Raw genomic sequence first — 21,864 nt, forward strand, 5'->3', positions numbered from 1 at the left:
ACTAGGTATAGTGGGAAATTACCAATAAGGAGCCAAGTGGAAATATAAGGGTATTTAATAGGGAAAAGCCTTACTTACAGAGCAACCTAGCCAGCCGGCGTGGCAATGGTCTGTACGCAAGCCCAAAAGGTGAAACCGAAAGAGAGACCCAGTCCCCTTCAAGTCTTGCTCTACGTCACCCTGACCATGCCCTCGAAAGCGTGGTCAGGCACACCTGTAGCCAGCCCCTAAGTAGGCGTGGCTACAGCTTCCCCTACAACTAGGGCATCGAAATCCTGTGAAAGCTGCTGAAAACTCAGCATGTAAAATACTATTAAAATGAGGAGTATAACACACACTCATGAGGTGGCTTGTGAGCGCTTTCTTTTTTCATCTCACATAAGGAGAAACTGAGGACCTCAGGAGTACACACCTTGCCCAAGGTCAGATATTATTGTGCACACCTGTGATCTCAGAGGTAGTGGCTGAGGTGGAGGGTCACAGTGAGCTTAAGGTCAGCCCAGGTGACATAGTGAGATACTGTTTGAAAAAGAGAAAAACCAAGAAAGACAGGTGGGTGGGAAGGGAGGGAGGGAGGGAGGGAGGAAGGAAGGAAAGCAGAAAGGAAGGAAGGGAGGGAGGGAGAATATGATTAGGGTCACTATTACAGCTTGTGTTTAGAGAATACAAGTGAGGTAAGAAGCAGAGGGCTAGCATAGAGCAGAGGGACTCATGTGGTGATAGGGGAAGCAGGGAGCGGAGAGGCATGGCATTAGCACCTGGTACTGCAGAGACCCAGCTTAGCACCTGACTCACCTGCAGCTGTTCTCCCCATCAGTGTGTAGAGATGACTCGGCCCTTCGCAGGCCCAGGCGGATGAAGGAATGGTACAGGGTGAGTGCCACATCGCTGAGGCTGTGGATGCCATCTGGCTCATCGTAGACATTCTCCCAGTAGGAGCGGAGGCCTGGGGTGCCCGCAGGATAGTTCCCATACAGATAAGAATCCAGCTGCCCAATGATTTCCTGGTTCACTATGGCTTCAAACTTTCGGGCAAAGAAGGTGGGCCGGGCTGTCTGCTGTGCTCAGGAGAGATACAAGAAAAGGTTATCATCAAGCAATGTGGTGGTGGGGTGCCATCATCCTGCAAGAGATGAAAGGCACTGCAGTAAGCTGGCCAGGTTCAAACTCCAGCCCTGGGACTCCATGACCTGCCTTCAACATTCTCCCTTATAAAATGGGTCAGAATGAGAGTGGGAGGATGTTAGTATCCACAAGACATCAAAGCATGGTGGGCACTTAGGAATTGACACCCAAATGACCCTGAAACAAATTGAATCATGGGTGGTAAGTGCCAAGTTGGCTCTCAATGTTTCAGTGAAGGTCATAGATGAGCAATTTTAGTTGGCTGGGAGAATGCCTTAAAATCAGATTCACAAAGTGGAAGACTCATGGAAACAATTCTGGCTTCCCTTTAAATAGCAACTGTTGTGGGAAATTCAGGTCCCATTCTGAAGTGGCAATGGTAGGTTAAACCGGAATGGCAGCCCATCCCTTTAGACAGCACTGGGCTCTTCTTCCTGCCATTGTCCCCACAGTTCCTTAGTGTCCCCTGGCATCTTAGCAGATTGGCAGGCTTACCAGGGACACTCCAGGGATGACACTTCACATGCTCCAGAAGCTGGAGGCACGGCACCCTGCATTTGATAGGCTTTCCAAGTAACTCCAAAGGAAAACCCGGTCACTCACATATGGGACTCCACATTGTCTATGACCCTTCCTTTCTTCCATTCTAAAAGTATCCTTTGTCTCAATTAACCTCGAATTTCAGGACCACAGGTCTGCTAGATGAACATTTTACTATGACAACAAAAACTTCCCTTCAAGTAGCAGCTGTGTCTGATCACCAATAAGACTACATACAAGCTATCTCAGGGCACTGATCAGCCAGACTGTGGTTTGAGTAAGACATTCAGCTGGGCAAACTCAGCCCTTACCCTTTTCTCTTACTCAGCCAACAACTCTGGTAACTTTCAGAAATGTAAATCCGACATAAAATTCCCAACTGGTTATAACGTTTCCCATGTAAACTGAGAACTCATGGAAATGGGTCCAGAGGGAGAAAGGGATTTATTCACAGATATATAGCAAATCAGTGACTGATACATGATGAAGACTTAGGGTTCAAAGCCTGAGACAGTGGGGCAGTGGCAGCTCAATTAGTGAAGTGTTTGCTACACCAATCATGAGGACCTGAGTTGGATTTCTGGACCCATGTAAAAATGTTGGCCACAGTGATGTGTGCCTGTAATGCCAGGGCTGGAGAGGTAGAGAATGGCAGATCCTTATGCCTTCATTAGGGAATTCTGGGTTCGGTGAGAGACTCTTCTTCATGAAGAGTATTGTGAAAATACCCTCTTGGGAGACTTAAATATCCATTCCCTCTTGATAAGGTCTAAATGACAAAGTTCAGTTAAACCAGTGATCACCCCAGGGAACCAATGAGTGTATTAGGCTTACTTATAAGCATGGGTGGGGGTTACAGGCAGGAGTATGGGTGACTACATAGCACCTGGAAGGTCGGCACCCAGAAGAGATGATGGCCCCATAGCAACACAGATAAGTCCTCTTCATGTTAAACTACCCCAGCCTATATTCCTTATCGTCTCCTGAGAACTCCAGAGCCATATGCAATTGGGACAGAACAGTCAGCAAGATACTCAGGTGAGAGTTCAATGACCCTGCTGACCCCTCCTATGCAGGAATGTCCACAGTCCAAAGACCACATCTTGATGGACTTTTGCAAGTAGATATAGCTGATCTCATAAAGATGGAGGCTCCTTTGCCTAGAGGACTGAGTTCTACAGTAGTGTCCAGAGAAACAACACCTGAAGCTGGTCTCTGCACACATAGACATACACACACAAATACACACACACACACACACACACACACACACACACACACACACACACACACACACACACACACACACACACACTCATGCACTCATTGTGCACATAAAGAAAAAAAATACAAAGCACTTGAAATCTGTAAGTATTATACTGTTTGAAAGCAGAGCTTCACAAACATCTTCAGCAGAGGACTAAACAGCAGATATGAAAAGCTTTGAAACTTTTCAATGCTTAAGCATTGAAATACCCCAAGACAAAATGATAAGTGAGCGGTGGTAGCTGTGTCCCAACAGAACTGTATTATAAGGGTAAACTCCTGGCCAGGGAGTTGTACTGTGCTGACCCTTGGTCCAGGACTGTACACAGACCTAAAACACAGCCCTGTCCCATGAGGAGTTGACTTGGGCCAACTGTTGCTGTGGATTGAGCACAGTGTGCCCTTCAGAGGACTAATGACACTGATGACTCTGGGAATATTATACAAAGGGCATCACAAGTCTTGATCTCAGCCTCTGAGAACTCAGCCAGGCAGGGTCATAACTCCCATTCTACAGATGAGGACACGAATCCAAGAGCAGGAGCTAATACTCTGGAAATGCTCACTGCCCCAGTACTCACACCAAATCCCACAGCTTCAACCCCTAAGCACTTTTTATCACATCCCTATAGGATGGACTGGTGAGTGAGCAGGAAGCCCCTAAGAAAGAAACATCCCAGGCATGGTGCCCAACATCTCATCACCTTCATTCACTTTCTGAGTCCTGGCACCTCTGTACTGGAGAGGGGTTGGATAGCACTATGGAGTCAGTTTACTTGAGTTCATGCTCTCTGCTACTTCCTAGGTGTGCATGTCTTTAGGCCTATCACCCAACTGCTCCAACCTCAATTTTCCTGTCTTTGAAGAGGGTACAGAAGCATGAGTTACTAGCACATGTTATTAGTTGCTGTTAAGTGATCACCACTGTAACTTTATTTGGCTACTAGGTTCCCTATTGACCTACAGGTTGCCATTACCTAGGGACAATAATCAATCTCACTGGCAAGATGGCTTCCATCTCTACCTGCTATTCTGCTATTCTTTGACTACAGATTGATCTTTTAGAAAGGTACACTTCTTTTTTAAGACTGTGTGTGTTTCTGAATGTATATGAGTTCCCAAAGAGGCCAAAAGAGGGTGCTGGATACCATGAAGCTGAAGTTACAGGCAGATGTGAGCCATTTAACATGGTGCTAGAAACTGAACTTGGGTCCTCTAGAAGAGTAGGAAGACTCTCAACCACTGAGCCATCTCTCTAGCCCCAAGGGTATGAGTCTATTTTTTTTTATTATTCTCTTCCTCAGAATTCATTAGAAAAGAACTCTCTGCTTCTAACAGACAGCAGAATCTAGATGTTGAAGGATAGCCTTGTCTTTACTTATTGCAAAAGAGTTGTGTGACACAGTTGAGTCTCTAACTTTGCTCGATTCATCGGAGACCATGATGTCTCCAGGATGTTGTGGTTGTTGTACAGACGCTACCCCTAGAAACAGCCTAAGGTAATGACACTCCTAGGAATCAGCATGCCAAGGCTCTGGGCTGATGTCTCTAAATGCTGAAGTTCTGCAGCAAGGGCAGGGATCATTCTAGACAAAGGCATGGCTACTCTTCTTTGGGCAGATAAGGCATTGCCCCTGCAGCCTTCTTGCTCTGCACATCCTTTCTGCACGGACAGTGAGTGGAGAGTCCCAAATCACCCAAGTTTATGCTTAAGTCAACATGAGACTGGGGGTTCCCTGGAAGTTCTCAGTGCATCATCAAATATAGGCAGCTAACGATGCTAAGTAGGGATGTTGGGGAATAATAAATAACTACAGGAAAATGGCTGTTTTTTCTGTGTCCGCAGAGGCACAGAACCAGTGGGGACTAATGGTAAAAGTCCCACATACCTACCTTTCCTTAGCCCTACCAAATTCATTAGTTACATGGCCACAAAAATAATTTTAATCTCTCCATGCTTCAGTATCACCACCTACAAAGCAGGTGACACTCATCCCAGCAAAGCCAATGCACACAGAATCTTGCACACAGCTGTTAAAGAGTATATCCAACATGGCAGTATCCTAATCACATGGTGATCTTCTACATGGTCCCTGTTTGGTCCTGACTTTTAGCTGTGCAAGAGGCTGAGGTTCTGCATCCTGGACAAGCCTCCTGATGATGAGATGCTGAGTATGGCTATGCTCCAAGGGATTAGATAAAGAGACCTGAAGCTCCAAAGGCAATTCTGACCATGCACCACCACAGCAAGGATGCCTCCTGGTGTCATCAGCTTGCACTGCTGTGCCTGCCATCCTTCTGAGAAGCAGAATGTCATCTCTATGTGATGACTATAGGGACCCCACCTGATCTGTCTTAACATTTTATGGGCTTTTGTTTGTGTTCCACTAGAAAGAGAAGAGGAAGAAACCCAGAGCTCACTCCTCCCAGGCACCACACTGTCCAGGGGGAGCATACAGAGTGAGAAGAGATTCCATCTAGAGTAGGACCTGGGGCCAAGGCTTGCGACAAGCAGGTGAGCATTCCCTTTTCTCCTATCTCCACACTGCTTAGCACTGTACAGAGACAGCTGTAAAGGTAATGATCTTTCCATCTCTTGTTACTCCTTCAAGTTTATGGAACATGGTCCCTCCCAACCTGGGTGCTCCTCAGGTTTTTCCAAAGTGTAATATAACAATATTCCAGTCTTCACTGGAGACTAGAGGTTCTCAACAAGGGGCAAGTTTAAACTTAGGGCACACTTTGGAACATTGTAAGACACATTTGGTCATGACAGTTGAAGAGTGCAACTGCATCTGTGGGTAGAGACCACAGAGAATGGTCCCCAACAACACTGTGACCCAGTCACAATGACAAGAGTGCTGGGGTAAACAAACAAACAAACAAACAAACAAACAAAAGCCCCTGTTCCCAATATAGTCAAGCATATACCTAGAAAAATTGTTTCAACAAATATTCCAGGTTATTGTGACTGAGAGGCAATACAGCAAAGATGATGGGAATGACCTTGGAAATTGATGCTTTGGATTACATTATTTTTTATTTCATGTATTTCATCCATGAGTCAGCCCCTGCCCATGTGTGTATGTGTGTAGTGTGGTGTTTGTCCGTATGTACATGTGTGCAGGTGCAAACACCTGTGCTTGTGTGTATGGAGCTTGGAAGAGGATGTCGAGTATCCCCCCACTAGGGCTCTCTGCCTTGAGATGGGTGTTTCACTGAACCCAGAGCTTACCATTTTCAACTAGCCTGCTGGCCACTACACCTTATGGATTTTCCTGTCTCCCATTCCTCAGCACTGGGGTTAAAGACATAGCCATTCCAGGCTTCTACTGTGGGTACTGTGTAGCACTCACTCTTCTTCACTGAGCCATTTCTCTCATGTGTGGTCAGGTCTCTGAGCATTTGTACCCCAGTTTCTTTATCTCTAAGATGGAAGGATCATAATAGCAGCAATACACACATTTCCGGGCTATTGGGAGGTTAATGAGTCAACCTGGGGAGGATAGTTCAGCCACTCAGCATGGGCCAAAGCTTGCTAACTGCTGGTTATAGTCAGGCTGGGCAGTGAGGATAAGATGGTTCATAGGTCTGTCTTTAAAGGCTTGCAGTAGCTTCCTAGGAAGGTGTGGTGGGACAAGTGAACTCACCTGGAAGCGATGGAAGTCCTGAGGCTTGAAATCATTGGGAGAGCAGCCACACCAGTCCACAATGTGCTTGTATTGGCACTTGCAGCCCAACTTGCGGTTCCAATTGGTGATGCGCAGGTTGTTATCTACCATGGTGTCACAGTGGGGGCTGTTCTCCAGGACTGTGTGGAAAAAGGACTGCAGAGGAGAAAGAGTCAAGCCTGAGAACCCAGTAACACACAACCAAGTGTGTCAGATTGGCATGTCCCTCCTGAGTACCATCACGTGCAAAGGGCTCTCCAGGACACCACTATCAAGTCCATCTCAGGGTGTAAATGTCTGTTTAGTATTCACTGGTTAATTCTACCTACAAGTCTATTGCTTTGAACATTCCTTCCTTAGTGCCTAGAATTTCATATGAAATATCTGTCTCATCACCTAGGACATCTGCTGTGTGTTTAACAGATAGGAAGAGTTTTTCAGGATGTATCAACAAATGGGGACCAGAAGCAAACATGGCAGACAGCTTCCTAAGAAACTACAGGTTGCAAGGGCTCTTGTTTGAAAGAGCCAGATTGGAAACCAACAGGTTTCAGAAAGACCAGACTCATGGATCCACCAATACACTGTGACTATAGTGCAGGGAAGGTAGGGTTGCTCAATGTCCATGGTGACAAAACAGGGACTCATTACAACACAAGAAAAGGTGAGTGGGAGCGATGCTGCTGTTGGCAGTGCTGAACCAGGAGCCAATGCACTACAATAGTGTGGCTAGAACAGGGAATTAAGTATGTGCTTGCTGTCCATGGTACTTAATCAGAAGCCACTGAGCTCACAGTGGGTAGAGGGGTTGTTTTCTGTCCATGTGTTGAAGGACACACACAGTGTGGCCATAACCCAAGTAAAGGTGGGCTGCATGCTTTCTGTGGTAATGCACCAGGACCTATAGTCCTTTCCTAATTCTAGGACTCTTTGCCAGTTCTTTCAAGGACTCTGAGAAAGAGGTAATATTAGGAGGAAAAGAGAGGCAGAGAGGAGACACAATGAGATACTGAAAGAGAAGGAAAAGAGAGATTTCTATTTCAACACTATTTCATAACAAGCTCTGCAAACTGGAGAATATGCCTCCTCCTGGACCCTGGTCCCCAGGGGAAGCTGTTGGTGGATATGTGTCTGACTGTTGCAAATTTATGGACACAGCCTTTAGATTTCTTCTAGGCCCTGGAGCTGTCTAGGAAAGAAAAGCAGGCAGACAAAGCACAATGGAGGAAATGGCCTGACAGAGCCCCTGGGGATGTGTTTTAGTGCTGAGGCAGGGGTGAGAATTAAGTATACTCAGAGCTATGGGTACCAATGGTGGGGTTGGCATGTTGCTGAGAACAACCAAACTCCCAGAGAATCTCTTCTAAATAGGTAGATGGGCAAAATGAAGCTCCACCTGCCACTCAACTCCACTCACTTGTCTTCCTGTGATGCTAATGACATTGGCAGGGGACCTGGATTTAAACTTGAATTGTCTACAAGCCCACAGAGGCACCTCTCTTCCATCAAGCAGTGGGGAAAAGTACCCAATTACCAATTGCCCTGTGTCCTTTATAACGATGCAGAAATTTCCTGCAAGATAATGGATGAGGAGGTTATCAGAATGGAGAGAAAAGGTGATTTTCGCTGAAATAGGATTAAAAGCTGATGACTTAACATGTGCACAGAATAGTAAAACCTGGCTCAGAGAAGCTGAGCTTTTCCTCACACTGAGGCGTGTGGACTGCCAGCCCTCTTGGGAACTGACCCCTGACCTGATAATACATGGGAACCATCCATAGAGATTCATGGTCTGTTCCAGGCTGTGTGATCAGAGCTTGAGGCCCACCGGGGGAAACAGAGAACCACACATGAACAATGCCACAGGATCCATGGAAACAGAACAAGCACTGGGGTTTTCTGAGGCTAGATGTCAGGATAAAATTGGCTTGAGGTCAGGGAGATGAAACTAGAAGTTCCCATCTCAGAACTGATAAGGCAGTTTCCAGCATGTGACAGGCAACATATCAGGATATGCCTGGCTATTTTAGAATGGTCTGGAGCCTCATGCAATAGAGACTGCACCTTGATGTTACAAAAGGTCTGGGGCATGTTCAATATGCTCCCTGGGAAGGGTTGAGCCATGAACATTTGGCCATGATGGCTGACAATGGAGAGGGCCAGCGAAAATGATCCCATTTAGTTTTCTCAGGGCAATTTTGGATCAAGTGTGTGTGTGTGTGTGTGTGTGTGTGTGTGTGTGTGTGTGTGTGTGTGTGTGTGTGTGTGCAATGAAGACAGCACTATCTGGGAATGACAGAACTGTATTCAAATGAGAAAAGGGATTACTGGTGCTGAAAATGGTTATTACTTTACTGCATGATTGATGACTGGAGGATGTGTTAAGAGTTGATGTGGCTGTGGCTATGTCCTGGAACTGTTAGTATGCACTGCACAATTCCAAAGAGTGTCGTCAACAATCAGAGGGCTTGCAGTTGTAACACTTTTTTTTTTGCTGAAAAATAGCAGTAACATCTTTTTCTAGAAAAGTCAGAATATTGGATTTTTTCTATGGTAAAAAGGGGTTGAGTGCCTTGAATAGGGCTGCTTTCTGTACTTTACATGCAGAGACCACGCAGGCTGTGGTAGCATCCCTGACAGTATATGTGCACCACAGTTCTTGCTATGAGGTCAGATCTGCAGGGACCAGTGTGGTTCTTCAGCATTGTCTGGTGGTCTGTGAGACAGTCCGTGGAGCCAGAAATACACTGTCAAATATTCACTCTCTGCTAAGGCTATGCCTAGCCCCTCTCCCCATTCTCTGCCCTGGAATCTTTCCTGAAACTCACTTCAGCAGGAAGGAGGGTATAAGAGTAAAACTGCTTCATCTTGGTCACCAGGTCATCTGTGGAGAATGCCACATACTCCACAAACTTCCGGTTAAGCAGGAACCAATCAGAGCCACCGTCCACAGCAATGCCCTCTGGGATCCTCCGGTCCCCCAGGCGCCACATATGTGCATCACACTCCAGGAAAAGACGATCCAGGCCCTGTTTCCGAATGAACCTGTGCAAAACAAGTTGACCTTGAGTACCTGGGTAACAAAGATCTTCGAGAGCCCCAAAACACCATCATGGCAGTCAAGGCATTTACTGAGCACTTTCTGTGTGCTCATAGGAGCCAGGATTTCATGTGGAGCTTATTCTTCCAGAGCAAGCCAGGGCATAGCATATATGGGGCAAGGATGGCCATTGCCCTCTTGGATAGAAGAACCACTGGAGGCCAGAGAGCCTAGTGCAACTACCCAGCAGCTCACCCAGATGTGAGCAAATTCAGTCTCACCTCTATTTTTTCTAGAAATCTCTTCCAGCAGCCTTTTAGTGGTTGCTGTGGCAGTTTGATGAATACAGCTCATGGGCCCTCATCTTACAACTCTCTCTCTCTCTCTCTCTCTCTCTCTCTCTCTCTCTCTCTCTCTCTCTCTCATAACTCAGTTGGTAGAAAAATGCCTGCAGAGAATGCTTGAAGCCCTGTGTTCAATCTCCAATCTCCACATGAACCTGCCTGGCATGGTGATATCATTCTAGCACTCAAGAGGTAGAGGAAGGAGGAACATAAATTTAAGGTTGTCTTTGCATATGCGCTTATCTCTGAGGCCAGCTTAGGGTTGATACACACACACACACACACACACACACACACACACACACACACACACACACACACATGCATGCACACACACATCAGATTGGTGCATGTTGGGAACCTTCTGGGATATAAGCTCCATATAGATACCTAGCTCATTAGAGTAAGGATCCTTCCTGTGATAGGTGCTCAATAAAGGCTGGTTGTGAAGAAACTGAAAGTTCAGGAAAAAAGCTTGCTCCTAGATCTGTTATAAAAACCACAACAAAACTGTAACACATTACTATTAATGTGTATATTCTTTTTCTTTTCAGCACTAGAGTTCAAACCCAGGGCCTGAGCATGCTTGGCAGGTACTCCACCACCCAGCTATAGTCCATGTTCATAGCTGTTTCTCAATTCACATATTATACATGGGTTTATAAAATATCTTGAAAAAATAACAAATTATGATCTTTTGGATTACTAGCATATTAAATGACAAGATATGGTGGCATCCTGGCACATCTAATAAATACTTTTGTAGAAGCATTGGGCATAAATTATACTTTGAGGCATCTACACAGCCTATAATATGATATGAGAGCTTGTAATTCCAGTCTGTGCCTAATTCAGTGACCACTGGTATTGCCATGGTTTGATACTTATATGATCTCAGGCTGCATTTGGTAGGAAAAAATGAAAGGCCCCTCTGAGCTCTTCCCATGCAAACACAAAATTGATACCCCTGGCTTTCATAGTAGAACACACACACACACACACACACACACACACACACACACACACACACACACCATTTAGGACTATGCAGGGCATATGGGGTAGAAGTGGCATTTCCTTTTTGGTTCTTTCTCTATGCCTATTTCTGAGTCTCTGTCTCTGTCTCTGTCTCTGTCTCTGTCTGTCTGTCTGTCTGTCTCTGCAGCTAGGACAATCTAAGCTCCTTAGATGAGATCTAAGGAAGTGGGTGTGTTAGGAGTGTGGGAAGAGTAAGCTTTCTTCTTGAACTTTCAGTTCATTCACAGTGAGCCTTTATTGAACATCTACTATGTGCTATACATGGTTCTAAGTGTCTTTGGGAAAGTGGTCAACCTAGCATGGAGCAGGACTGTGGCAGGGATAAAGCAAGCATAGCATGGAGCAGGACTGCTGCAGGGGTGAAGCCAGACTAGCATGGAGCAGGACTGCTGCAGGCGACAAGGAGAAGAATCACACGGAGGGTTGCTAATCAGAGCTTCAGAGATCCAGATTCCTGGACCAGTGCATGGCTCAGAAGGCTGGAACAGCAGAAAGAACCCTGGATTGGGAACTTTCTGGACTGTAGGCTCCCCATCAACATCTAAAAACTCAGAATAAGGATCATTCTCCTTTCTTCTTGACTCCCATGAGCTGTTCATTATAGACACACTATCACTTCCACAGAAACAAAACTGGAGTGTGACAGGATTTGAAATATCAAATCCTGCCTTGACTTTGGCTACTAATCACATGATAATGTCCAGTGGCTGCACAGGCCCATGCTAAAAACTTTAATCTCAGATAACTTACGTGAAAATTTACATGGAAACCATACTAGCAGAGGGAGAAAGTGAAAAAACATTCTGTGGGTGAGGTGCCTAGAAAATTGCTTCTTTTGTGGAGCAGCAGTTAAACCCCACATTCCATTATGTGCTAATAGAATCTTCTTGTAATTTTAATGTGCTGTCCCAGGTTATAATACTCAAATGCAATATTCATGTACAAATCATCTCCAAAATGAAATGCTCATGACTTTGGGTGACTGAGTCCAATGTTTACTGCCTTTCCAAACAGAAAAGCTGCAAATATATGCTTTGGCTAAGTATGAGTAAATAAAGACAGCCCATTCCTCAAGCCTATGAAAAGTTTCTCATGCCACAGGAGCTCCTGAGGACTTCGTTTTGTCTCAGAAGAAGATGGTAGCAGCCCAGAGTCTGGGTGTCAACCAGGGGATCAGAGTCAACTCTTTTAGCCAATATTTAATTTCAAAATTTTCATTTACTCTGTCCTGTGCATTCATCATAACTTAAAACACAAAAGGTGAAGTTGGAAGACACAGTAAATCTAAAGACACCCTCTTTTTATTGGTGTTGGCTTCTGGCTTTCTCCCATAAGGACCAAGCAACAGTCTGCATCTATGGAACTAATAATACGCAGAAGGGGATCAAGGTTGTTCTCTCTGTCCTCTTAGTTTTCTCATTGCCATGGTTACCTTGGGGCATCTGGGCAACAGGTGGCGCCAAAGCAACACAGGCACTATGAAGAGCCATGTACTGGTCCTGGTTCAAAATGACTCCATGAACCCACAATAGGAGTTCCAACAGCCTCCCAAATCAGATGCCCCTGCAAGAGCCTTGCAAAGCATTTAGCAAGTACTAGTTACCCAAGCAATGAATGGAGGCAACCATCAATCAATTCTTCTGTATGGTGACACCCCTCTTCCATCCCTAGCATCCTGAATCCTTTCCATGCTTTATGTTGTCTACTGCACCTTCTTTCTCATGTGCAAGGTTCTTATTTAGTTTGTCATCTGTTTCTGCTCATGAGGCATATGTCTCGAGATGGCAGAGTGTTTGTCTGCATGTTCTCTGCTGTATCCCTACAAGAATGTATTCCATGCCTCAGGTACTCAGCACATGTATTTACTCAAGGGATGAACGAACAACAGAACAGGCAGGAACCACAACCATTAGACAATTAGGACATCACAGAAATGACACAACCTGGTACCCATCCAGTTCCTCTAACATGTGACATCCAGCAGAGATATTAGAGGAATGGGTTCTTTGAAAGGTTCAGTAATTTCAGCCAGGCTTGGTAATCTCAGCACTTGGGAAAGTGAGGCAAGAGGCTTCCCTTGACTTTGAGGGTAGCTTGGGCTGTATAATGAGTACCAGGCCAGCTGGAGCTACACAATAAGAACTTGCCTCAAAAAACAAAACAAAACAAACAAAAAATGGACAGGTTAAGTAACTTCTCCAAAGTCACAGAGCTAGGGGTTTTCAACTTGACTCCGAGGCAGGCTCTTGAGGTTTCTGTCATTCTTTGCTGCTTCAGTTCACCAGGGACCCTCCCACAGGGGTAGAAATGAAGGATCTGAGCACTTCCAATGCTTCAAAGACACAGTGTCCAAGAATAAGAGTCCTATTTTGCTTTGAAAGGTTTTCTGGGGGCCCCATGAGGACTTGCACCTTCAGAGTGGCCCTCCTAAGTTTCACATGGAAGCACTTGCATTCAGTTTTACTTCCCAGATTTTGAGAAATTGTGGCTTGCCTTCCAATGTTTATTTTTACTTATAATATAAAACCAAGTCTTAGCTAAATAGACTCCACTGGTATTCAAAGGCCTGCATTTTAACAGCTGAGAAGGAATGTAAATCACATGGAGGGGTCCAACTGCTCCCAGAGAAGGAGAGCTCAGTGAAGAAGGGCTCCATTTTGTCATTTCCTGGCTGCCATCTTGGCATAACCACTAAGTATGGGGCTATCCCAGGACTTTCTTGTGAGATCTAAAAGGATGGATGCTACCCTCAGGGTCCTCAGTATGTTCAAAGAAGCCTTAGCAATTCACCAAAGTAACTAATTCTACAGCTGAGCAAAATAAACACAGAGAAAAGCAACTGAGGCCCAGAGAAGACAAACAATGTCCCACAGTCACATTCCTGGACAAATCAATATGCTCTGTGTTCCTCACGGACAGCACCTTGTCATGTTACCACTTTAGAAAAACATAAACAAGGCATTTCATTAAGGCATAAAACCAAGGGTTTAACCATGGTTTAGTTGGTAAAGTACTTGTGTAAAAAAAAAAAGAGAGCCCAAGTTTGATCTTCAGAACCCAATTAAAAAGCCAAGTGTGGTGCTGCACACTTGTAATCCTAATGCTCAGAGGCAGAGGTAGATGGATCCCTGAACTCTATGGTCAGCCATACCAGCCTAACTGGTGAACTCTAGGCCAGCAAGGTGCTATAGAAGAAAAAAAGGTAGATGACTCTGAAACATCCAAGGTTGACCTCTGGCCTCCACATGAACACACACACACACACACACACACACACACACACCAGCATATCCAAACATGTATCATCACACATGCAAATAAAAAAAATAAAAATGAAGCCACAGAACAAAGCATGATAGCTCACAAACTCTGCAATCATTCAGTCATCTGACATGCTCACACGTTACAGCCATATGAAACAGGGGAGCTGTGAAGTCAGGCTCCTTGGTCTAAGTTCTATGTCTGGAACTAACACTTCATCATGTGCTGCTTCAATATCTCAGTTGGAAAACAGTGGCTGAAGGAAGCAATGCCTACCTCTAAGAGTTTGAAGGCTTAAATAAGATAGTGTGGAGAAGGGCTTAATGCAGTGCAGGGCATACAGTCAGCCCTCCATAAGACATTTGGGGTGTTGAGGCTTTCCTTCATCAAAATGGGTATTTTCAATGTTTATCTCTTTTTATTATTTTCTGGGATTCAGTAGAAAGCCATGCAGTGTATGCCAAGAGCTGACAAGGAACCCCCATGCTGAAAAGGAATGATATTTCAGCACCAAGGACAGCACCAGCACCCCTACTTGGAACCCCACTTTGTGAAGTGATTTCAGGCTAATGGTTTCCATGGTGGAGGTGACAGGTGTCATATCTATTCTCCTAATTGTGGCCAAGGACTATCAATACAAACCCTCCCTGCTGTCTTACGTCAGGAGTTGGCTAGGAGTTAGCACTAGGTTCTGATTTGGGTAGACTCCAGCATCTTGCTGGTCTTAGACTCAGGGAGAGGTAACTAAAGGGCTTTGGGACAGTCATGATTTTATCAGCCATAGAGACTCTATTTGATATCTTCCATTTCCTGACCTCTGTACGGAGACTAGGATTGAGAACACCATCTCTGTCCTTTTCTCCCATCTAGAGGCAGAGAACAAAGTAGGTACTGACAGCTACCATTTGCTGAGTTCACACTACATTCTAGGCCTGATCCATGCAATCAGTATGTACTTTCATGCAGTCTTTGCTCAGAGAGAGAGAGAGAGAGAGAGAGAGAGAGAGAGAGAGAGAGAGAGAGAGAGAGAGAGGCAGAAAAATTGGGGGGTCGGGGAGAGCAAGCATACACATGGCTGGATAGTGGCAAGGGTGAGAATAAAACGTTAACTGTCATTCTTTGGATACCATACCCTAAGTCACAAGATCATAACACCACTTTAACAAATAAGTAGAGAGAAAAAGGCAAGCCACAAAAATGCAATTTTACTTTCTGTATTTGTTGTGCAGGAAAAATCAAGGGCAATGGCAAAAAGCTGATAAGAAATTTTAACTGGTGAAGATGGTCAGAGATAGCTGCCACTTATTACACTGTGCAGGGAAAACCAACTTGGTTTTCTGCTCAAAGAGAGAAGAAAAAGATGCCCAAGAGGAAATGCAGAACCAGTGGCTTGAATTTTGAGACTTATAGATTCAAGAATTCTGTGTTGGTCCAGGCTTTAAGGCCAGGAATCGGCTTGTCTCTCCTAGAAGCCAAAGGTCCACTGAAGACCTTGTAAGTTTTATAGTCCATGTACTGTTTGTTTGTTTGTTTGTTTGCATATGGATGCAAGTGTGTGTGTGTGTGTGTGTGTGTGTGTGTGTGTGTGTGTGTATGTGTGTGCGTGTATGCACGCACCTCAGTGTGCATATGTGTGTGTGTACAATGTGTGTGTATGCATGCAGTTCTTACCTGATGTCTGGGATCTTCTTTGACCTTAGTTTTGAACAGGATTCTCACTGAACCGGAAGCTCACTGACTTAAATAAAGACTGCCTGACCAATGAGCAGAAGGATCCCCTTGTTCCCACCCACATGCTCCCCTCCCCAAGCACTGTGATGGCTTGTGGAGGCTACTTTGCCCAGCTTTTTTATACAGATGCAGGGGATCCAAATTCAGGTCCTCATGCTTCTGGGGCAAATGCTTCACTAACAGAGGCCCCTTTCCAGCCCCTTCATGCATTTAAAAATCTGTGTCTGCTGTTTTCTGTTTTCATTAGCAAAGTGATGCCTGCCATTCATAGACTGCTTTGGACACAGAAAAAAATGCAAAAAAGAAAATAAAATCCTATTCTACTCCTCAGTGATTATGGGACTGTATTTCTTCTTTTTAGGCTATTTTCTAACTATTCATGTTATCTTGAAAAAACAGAAAGATGCAGAGCAGAGTAATGAGAGGGCATGTATGAAAAGTCCTGTGCAGAGGGTGGGGGTGAGGGTGGGCATGACACAAAGTTCTAAGGTGACATGGCTCCTGAAACTCATAGAACCCCATGAGAATGATAAATGACCAAATCAGGTGTTCAGGAAGAAAAGTAGAAGTGTGATCTGCTTTCTCAACTGGAGAGGCAATATTAATTATGCGGTCATATTAGAGTGCTGTGTGTTAAACAGGGGAAGGAGCCCATCTCTGCAGAAGGAAGATGGTACCAAAGGATCTCCAAGACAGTAGATTTACCAGGAGGAGGCTCCTGGCCAGGCTCCCTGTGAACTTGCCAACTGTAAGTTAATCAGTTGCCTGTTATACATCTAATGGGATTTGAGCTGGAGAATTAATTCAATGTCAGAGAAGGGAAATACCTGATGCTGCTCAGAGTCATTCTGGTACCCAATATGGGAATGCTGCCTGCAGCAGGTGGAGTCCAGACAGGAGAACAGGGAGCTGCCTGTGCTGTTTCCAATCTGGAGCTGGATCCTTTCCCAGTTCAACCCGAACACTGGGAAGACTCTAGAAGCTTTTCCTGAGACATGGAGTCACATGTCCGTCACTTCTAAGATGATTCATCATCATCATCATCATCATCATCATCATCATCATCATAATGTGCTCCCTATTCAAAGCAACTGTCCCAAGAGGCTATATTAATCTGCCTCCTTCTTTATTTCTACAGCACTGGAAATGGAACTCAGGGCCTCGCGCATGCTCCCAAGCTCCCAAGTACTTCTTTAGCCCTCTTTTACTCTCTTATGTATTTAAATAGTTTTACATGTGTTTATTTATTTCATCTGTGTATTTCAGTCTGTCTGTATGTGCGTATGTGTTCACATACCATGGTACACATGTGGATGTTGTAGAATAATTGACAGAAGTTGGTTCTTTCCTCCTATCATGTGGTTACTGGGGATTGAATTCAGGTCATCAAGCTTGGCAACAAGTATCTTTACCAAAAGAACCATCAGCCATTTTTAAAAAAACAAATTAATATTATCTCCTCCTCTTGGCCTCTCTGTTACTCTTGTTACTCTGTCTCTATGTCTCTCTCTCCCTTCTGTTCTCTCCCCTCTGTGTGTGTGTGTCTGGTGTAAGTGTACACATGTGACATGATGTTGACAACAGAGTACAATTCTGTGGAGCTGGTTCTATCCTCTCACATTTACCTGGGTTTTGGGGATCAAACTCAGACCACCAGGATTTTATGACCAACTACTTTAACTCACAGAGCCATTTCACCAGTCTCATAATGACTCCTTTAAAAAACTTTTACTAGATTTCAATAAGTCTCCCACACTGGCCTTGAACTTGCCATCTTTCTTCCCCAGACTTCCACGTAGCTGGTATTACAGGCCTGCACCATCATGGCTGGCAAATGCAGTAAACTCTAGTAAATTCTACAGGGCTGGCATTATTCTCATCATTCCAGTTTTTAAGACAAGGAGCTGTTAAACGGATAATTGATATGGTTTACAGCGGGTCTCACATAGTGCTGAGAAGGGGCAGGTGACTAAGGTCTTTTGGCTTCAGAGCTTGGATGGCTCACTTTCTCTGCTGGAGCTCTTTCAGCAGCAAGCCTTAAGACCTTGGGGGTGGAGTAAGACAAATCGATTGTCTAGTTGTCAGCTGCATAATTCTCTCCAATAGAAGAGCATCCACTAAGAGAGGGTGGAATGAGGTAACATCTTCAAAGGGTCCAGCTTGGTGCCTTCCCAAGGTTTGTGAGCCTTTTCATCATGTTGTTGGTATTTGCCTGCTATTCACAGGGACAAGGCCAGTTGGAGCTACATGCTGGAGACACACAGCTGGGATGTAGCAGAGATGACATGTTGATACCAGCATTGCTGCCTTACCATTTACATTATATCACATTCCAAACACTGGGCTCTTTCTTGGTGACGGAGAAATTACACAGAGCAGAAAATATCCCATGAGAAACTACTGTATCAGAGGGAGATGCCTTTTCCTATTTCCCTGTCCCCACACACCAAGACTTGGGTAGACTGCATCTGAACAGAAACAAGGAGCTCCCAGAGACATTTCCATTATTTAGGACTCAGAATAAATTTTAGGGCTCAGGCCCTGCTGTTGGTCTCTAGGAAATGATGGTGCCACACATTAGTCACCCCATTGGTCACTTATATTTTTTGGATGAAAACCAAAGGGAATAGTGAACACAGCCCTCCTGTTCATTTAATTATAAGAACTGTCAGGACTAATTTGGCAGTTAAGAAAATACAAGTTTGTTTTTATGCCATCTCCTCACAGTGGGAGTTGAAAGTCTGAACTAGCCACTAAAGGCTGGAGACAGCCATAGAGGGTCAGGGTGGCTGTTAGGCTCTGTATAGAAATAAAAACTGACGCATCTTGAAACCTATGCTGCATCCCATTGTTTGCTTTTCATGGCAATTATATCCTCCCTCTTCCTTCTCCTCCTCATCCTCACAGACAACATCTCATTTAATCCTACCCATCCAGGACTGTTGCTATTTCATTTTACTGGTAAAGAAATGACCTCAGAGAGGTTAAGTTTCACAACACAGCCTGAGATACAATAGACCAGCATTTCATACTAGGAGGTGGGACCGCAAAGCCCATGATTATAATTGTTACTATGAGAACCCTTGGGAAACAGCAGCCACTCCACCATTGGTGACCCAAACATGCTATGCTAACCAATAGGAATTCACAGAGCACGGTTAAGCCTTAGAGGTCCTTTGATATACAATGGGGGCAGAATATAATCAAGAAGGAACAATAATTGCACAATTGGCTACTGAAATCAAAGGTAAAACTTAAGAAATGATGCAACTCAAGCATTCTGGGATGAGTTCTTGAAAGCTCAGGGCAGGGACTTATTGCTTGCTTTTGTGTCTTGCTTGAGATAACAAGGTAAACTGAGTCACAGAACCTGCCATCTCCGTGAGCCATGGCAGAAATAATCTTGAACAGGGACTGCAAATTCAAATCCCAACCAAGGCCAGATCAGGAATAGAGACAAAGAAGAACTGCCATGACCTAGGGAAGATGGGATTGGACTTGATATCAGCCCTGAGCAAAGTCAAGACACAGAGCTACAGGACCCCTGGGCTTGTTGCAGGTAATTGGAAATCTGGATTCTCATGGAAAATACATTCAAATGAGATAATGACCAAACAAACAAAAAAGACCACCTGAAATACCAAAAAGGCCAAACACAAAATATTAACAGGCTACATGGTTCTAAGAGCTACTGTTCCGGAGTGTGTTGTGTTCTACACAGAACCAGAGGATGCTCAAGACTGCCTCTTCTACCAGGACGGATGCTGTTTGTCTACAGGTAAGTGTTCATGTACATGTGTAAATGTGTTTGTGCACATGTAAGTAGGAGCAGGTGTGCATACATAGCATGCATATGAAGATCACAAGACAACTTCAGGTGTTGATCCTTAGATACCTTATACGTTTTGTTTAATGAGGGGTTTTTGTTGGTCGGAAATGCCATCACATAGGCCAGGCTAGCTGGACTGTCTCTTCCCATCCCACTGGGATTACAGGTGCATGCTGCCATTCCTGGATTTTTACAGGGTTTCTGGAAAATGAACTCATGCTTGTGAAGTGAGTACTTTGCAGACTGAATCACCTCAAGTCAATCTCCTAGTTTTTGACACTGCTTACTCTAAGTGAGAGAGGTGGGGTTCTGAATCCCTCTGGTCTCCATCCATACTAGCAGTGGGAGGAAGTATGGAAGACACAGACTGGAAAGCCAGACCTCTGGATTTAGCTTCATGCTATCATGAGTCTTTCAACTGCTAAGTAAATCCTTTGTGATCTGAAGATGCTCTTGTTCATTGCTAGAACAGTGCCTGGCATATGGTTGGCATGTGGTAAGTAGCTCTTGAGTGACAGGCAGAAAGATTAAATGACTCGGGGATGTCACTTAGATGCAGTTCTCAGTCTACCTACCAACAATACTAGACCGATTAACCATGACGACTCAGCTCCAAGGATTGCTACAATACAAATGAACTCATAAAATTCCCTGGGAAAACAAAGCTGTAAAAGGTTCTAAGTGGCCTGAGGAGATGGTGCAGCTGATAAAGTGTTTGCTGCATAAGCATGGGGATCTGAGTTTGATCCCCAGAACCCATGTGAGAGATCCTGTCTCAAAAACAAAATGGTGGATAGTACCTGAGGAATGATATTTGGGGCTGTTCTCTGGCTTTCACATCTGCACAAACTCAGGTGCACATGCACCTGTATACACATGTGTGCCTCTATGCATACACACAAACAGGTGCATGTGCACCTGTAAATACATATGTACACCCCCATTCATACACATACAGAGGTCCATGTGCACTTACATACATATGTACACCCCATACATACACATGCACAGGTCCACATACATACACAGATGCATGTACTCATACATACACAGATGCATGTACTCCTGCATACACGGTGCACCCCCATAAATACACATACACAGGTCCATGTGCACCTGTAAATACATATGTACACCCCCATTCATACACATACAGAGGTCCATGTGCACTTACATACATATGTACACCCCATACATACACATGCACAGGTCCACATACATACACAGATGCATGTACTCCTGCATACACGGTGCACCCCCATACATACACATACACAGGTCCATGTGCACCTGTAAATACATATGTACACCCCCATTCATACACATACAGAGGTCCATGTGCACTTACATACATATGTACACCCCATACATACACATGCACAGGTCCATGTACACCTGCATATACATTTGCACTCTTTGCACACTTATGCAAACATACACATACAGGAATAAATTCAAAAGATTTCTTGGGAGAAAAGCTATAAGCCTGTGAGAGTGTCTGCTTCTATCTGTCCTTGTCTAACAGGAGGGACCCTGAGCTCTCACATAGGGACTTTTTCTCTGGATGTGTAAAAAAAGGCCCCAGTGATAGCTTTCCAATTTTTTGGTGTCCAGTGTATCACCTTGCATTGTCCCGGCCATGCGACTTCAGGAAATTCATATCTCGGTATCGGGAGAGAAATGCCACCAGCTGGTCATTTGTCCTGTGGAAACAAACAGGAGAGAAAGTCAGGGTCCTCTGTGGACCATGGAGGTGTTGGGTCTTGCCTCTCTTCTTAGTCCTCGGAAGCAGATTTCACTCTGTTTTCCCGTTCTGACCCTACCACACAGCCTGATAATGCATCCTCTTGGCGGCTTGTGTCCCCAGGCCTGCCACATTATGTGAAAACAGGCTGTGTTCTAGTCTCATTCTGGCTGATATGGTGTCACATCCCAGAATGGGTTAATTTTAGCTCACAATCCCTGGTTATCATCCATCACTGCAAACAAGAGCTTGAGACAGCTGGACACACCACACCC

General features: G+C 44.7%; 1 protein-coding gene across 1 annotated transcript in view; it reads right to left on the minus strand.

Moving 5' to 3' along the window:
• Xylt1 (xylosyltransferase 1) overlaps positions 1–21,864 on the minus strand; it is a 287,358-nt gene that overhangs the window by 20,129 nt on the left and 245,365 nt on the right. Inside the window, exons 6-9 of the mRNA XM_027410153.2 lie at positions 21,468–21,548; positions 9,431–9,647; positions 6,582–6,758; positions 796–1,058 (exon numbers count right to left, since the gene is read on the minus strand). Of these exons, the coding sequence (XP_027265954.1) occupies positions 796–1,058; positions 6,582–6,758; positions 9,431–9,647; positions 21,468–21,548 (738 nt within the window). The remainder of the gene's footprint in view (positions 1–795; positions 1,059–6,581; positions 6,759–9,430; positions 9,648–21,467; positions 21,549–21,864) is intronic.

Source organism: Cricetulus griseus, chromosome 3 (genome assembly GCF_003668045.3).
Source record: "Cricetulus griseus strain 17A/GY chromosome 3, alternate assembly CriGri-PICRH-1.0, whole genome shotgun sequence".
Lineage (NCBI taxonomy): Eukaryota > Metazoa > Chordata > Mammalia > Rodentia > Cricetidae > Cricetulus > Cricetulus griseus.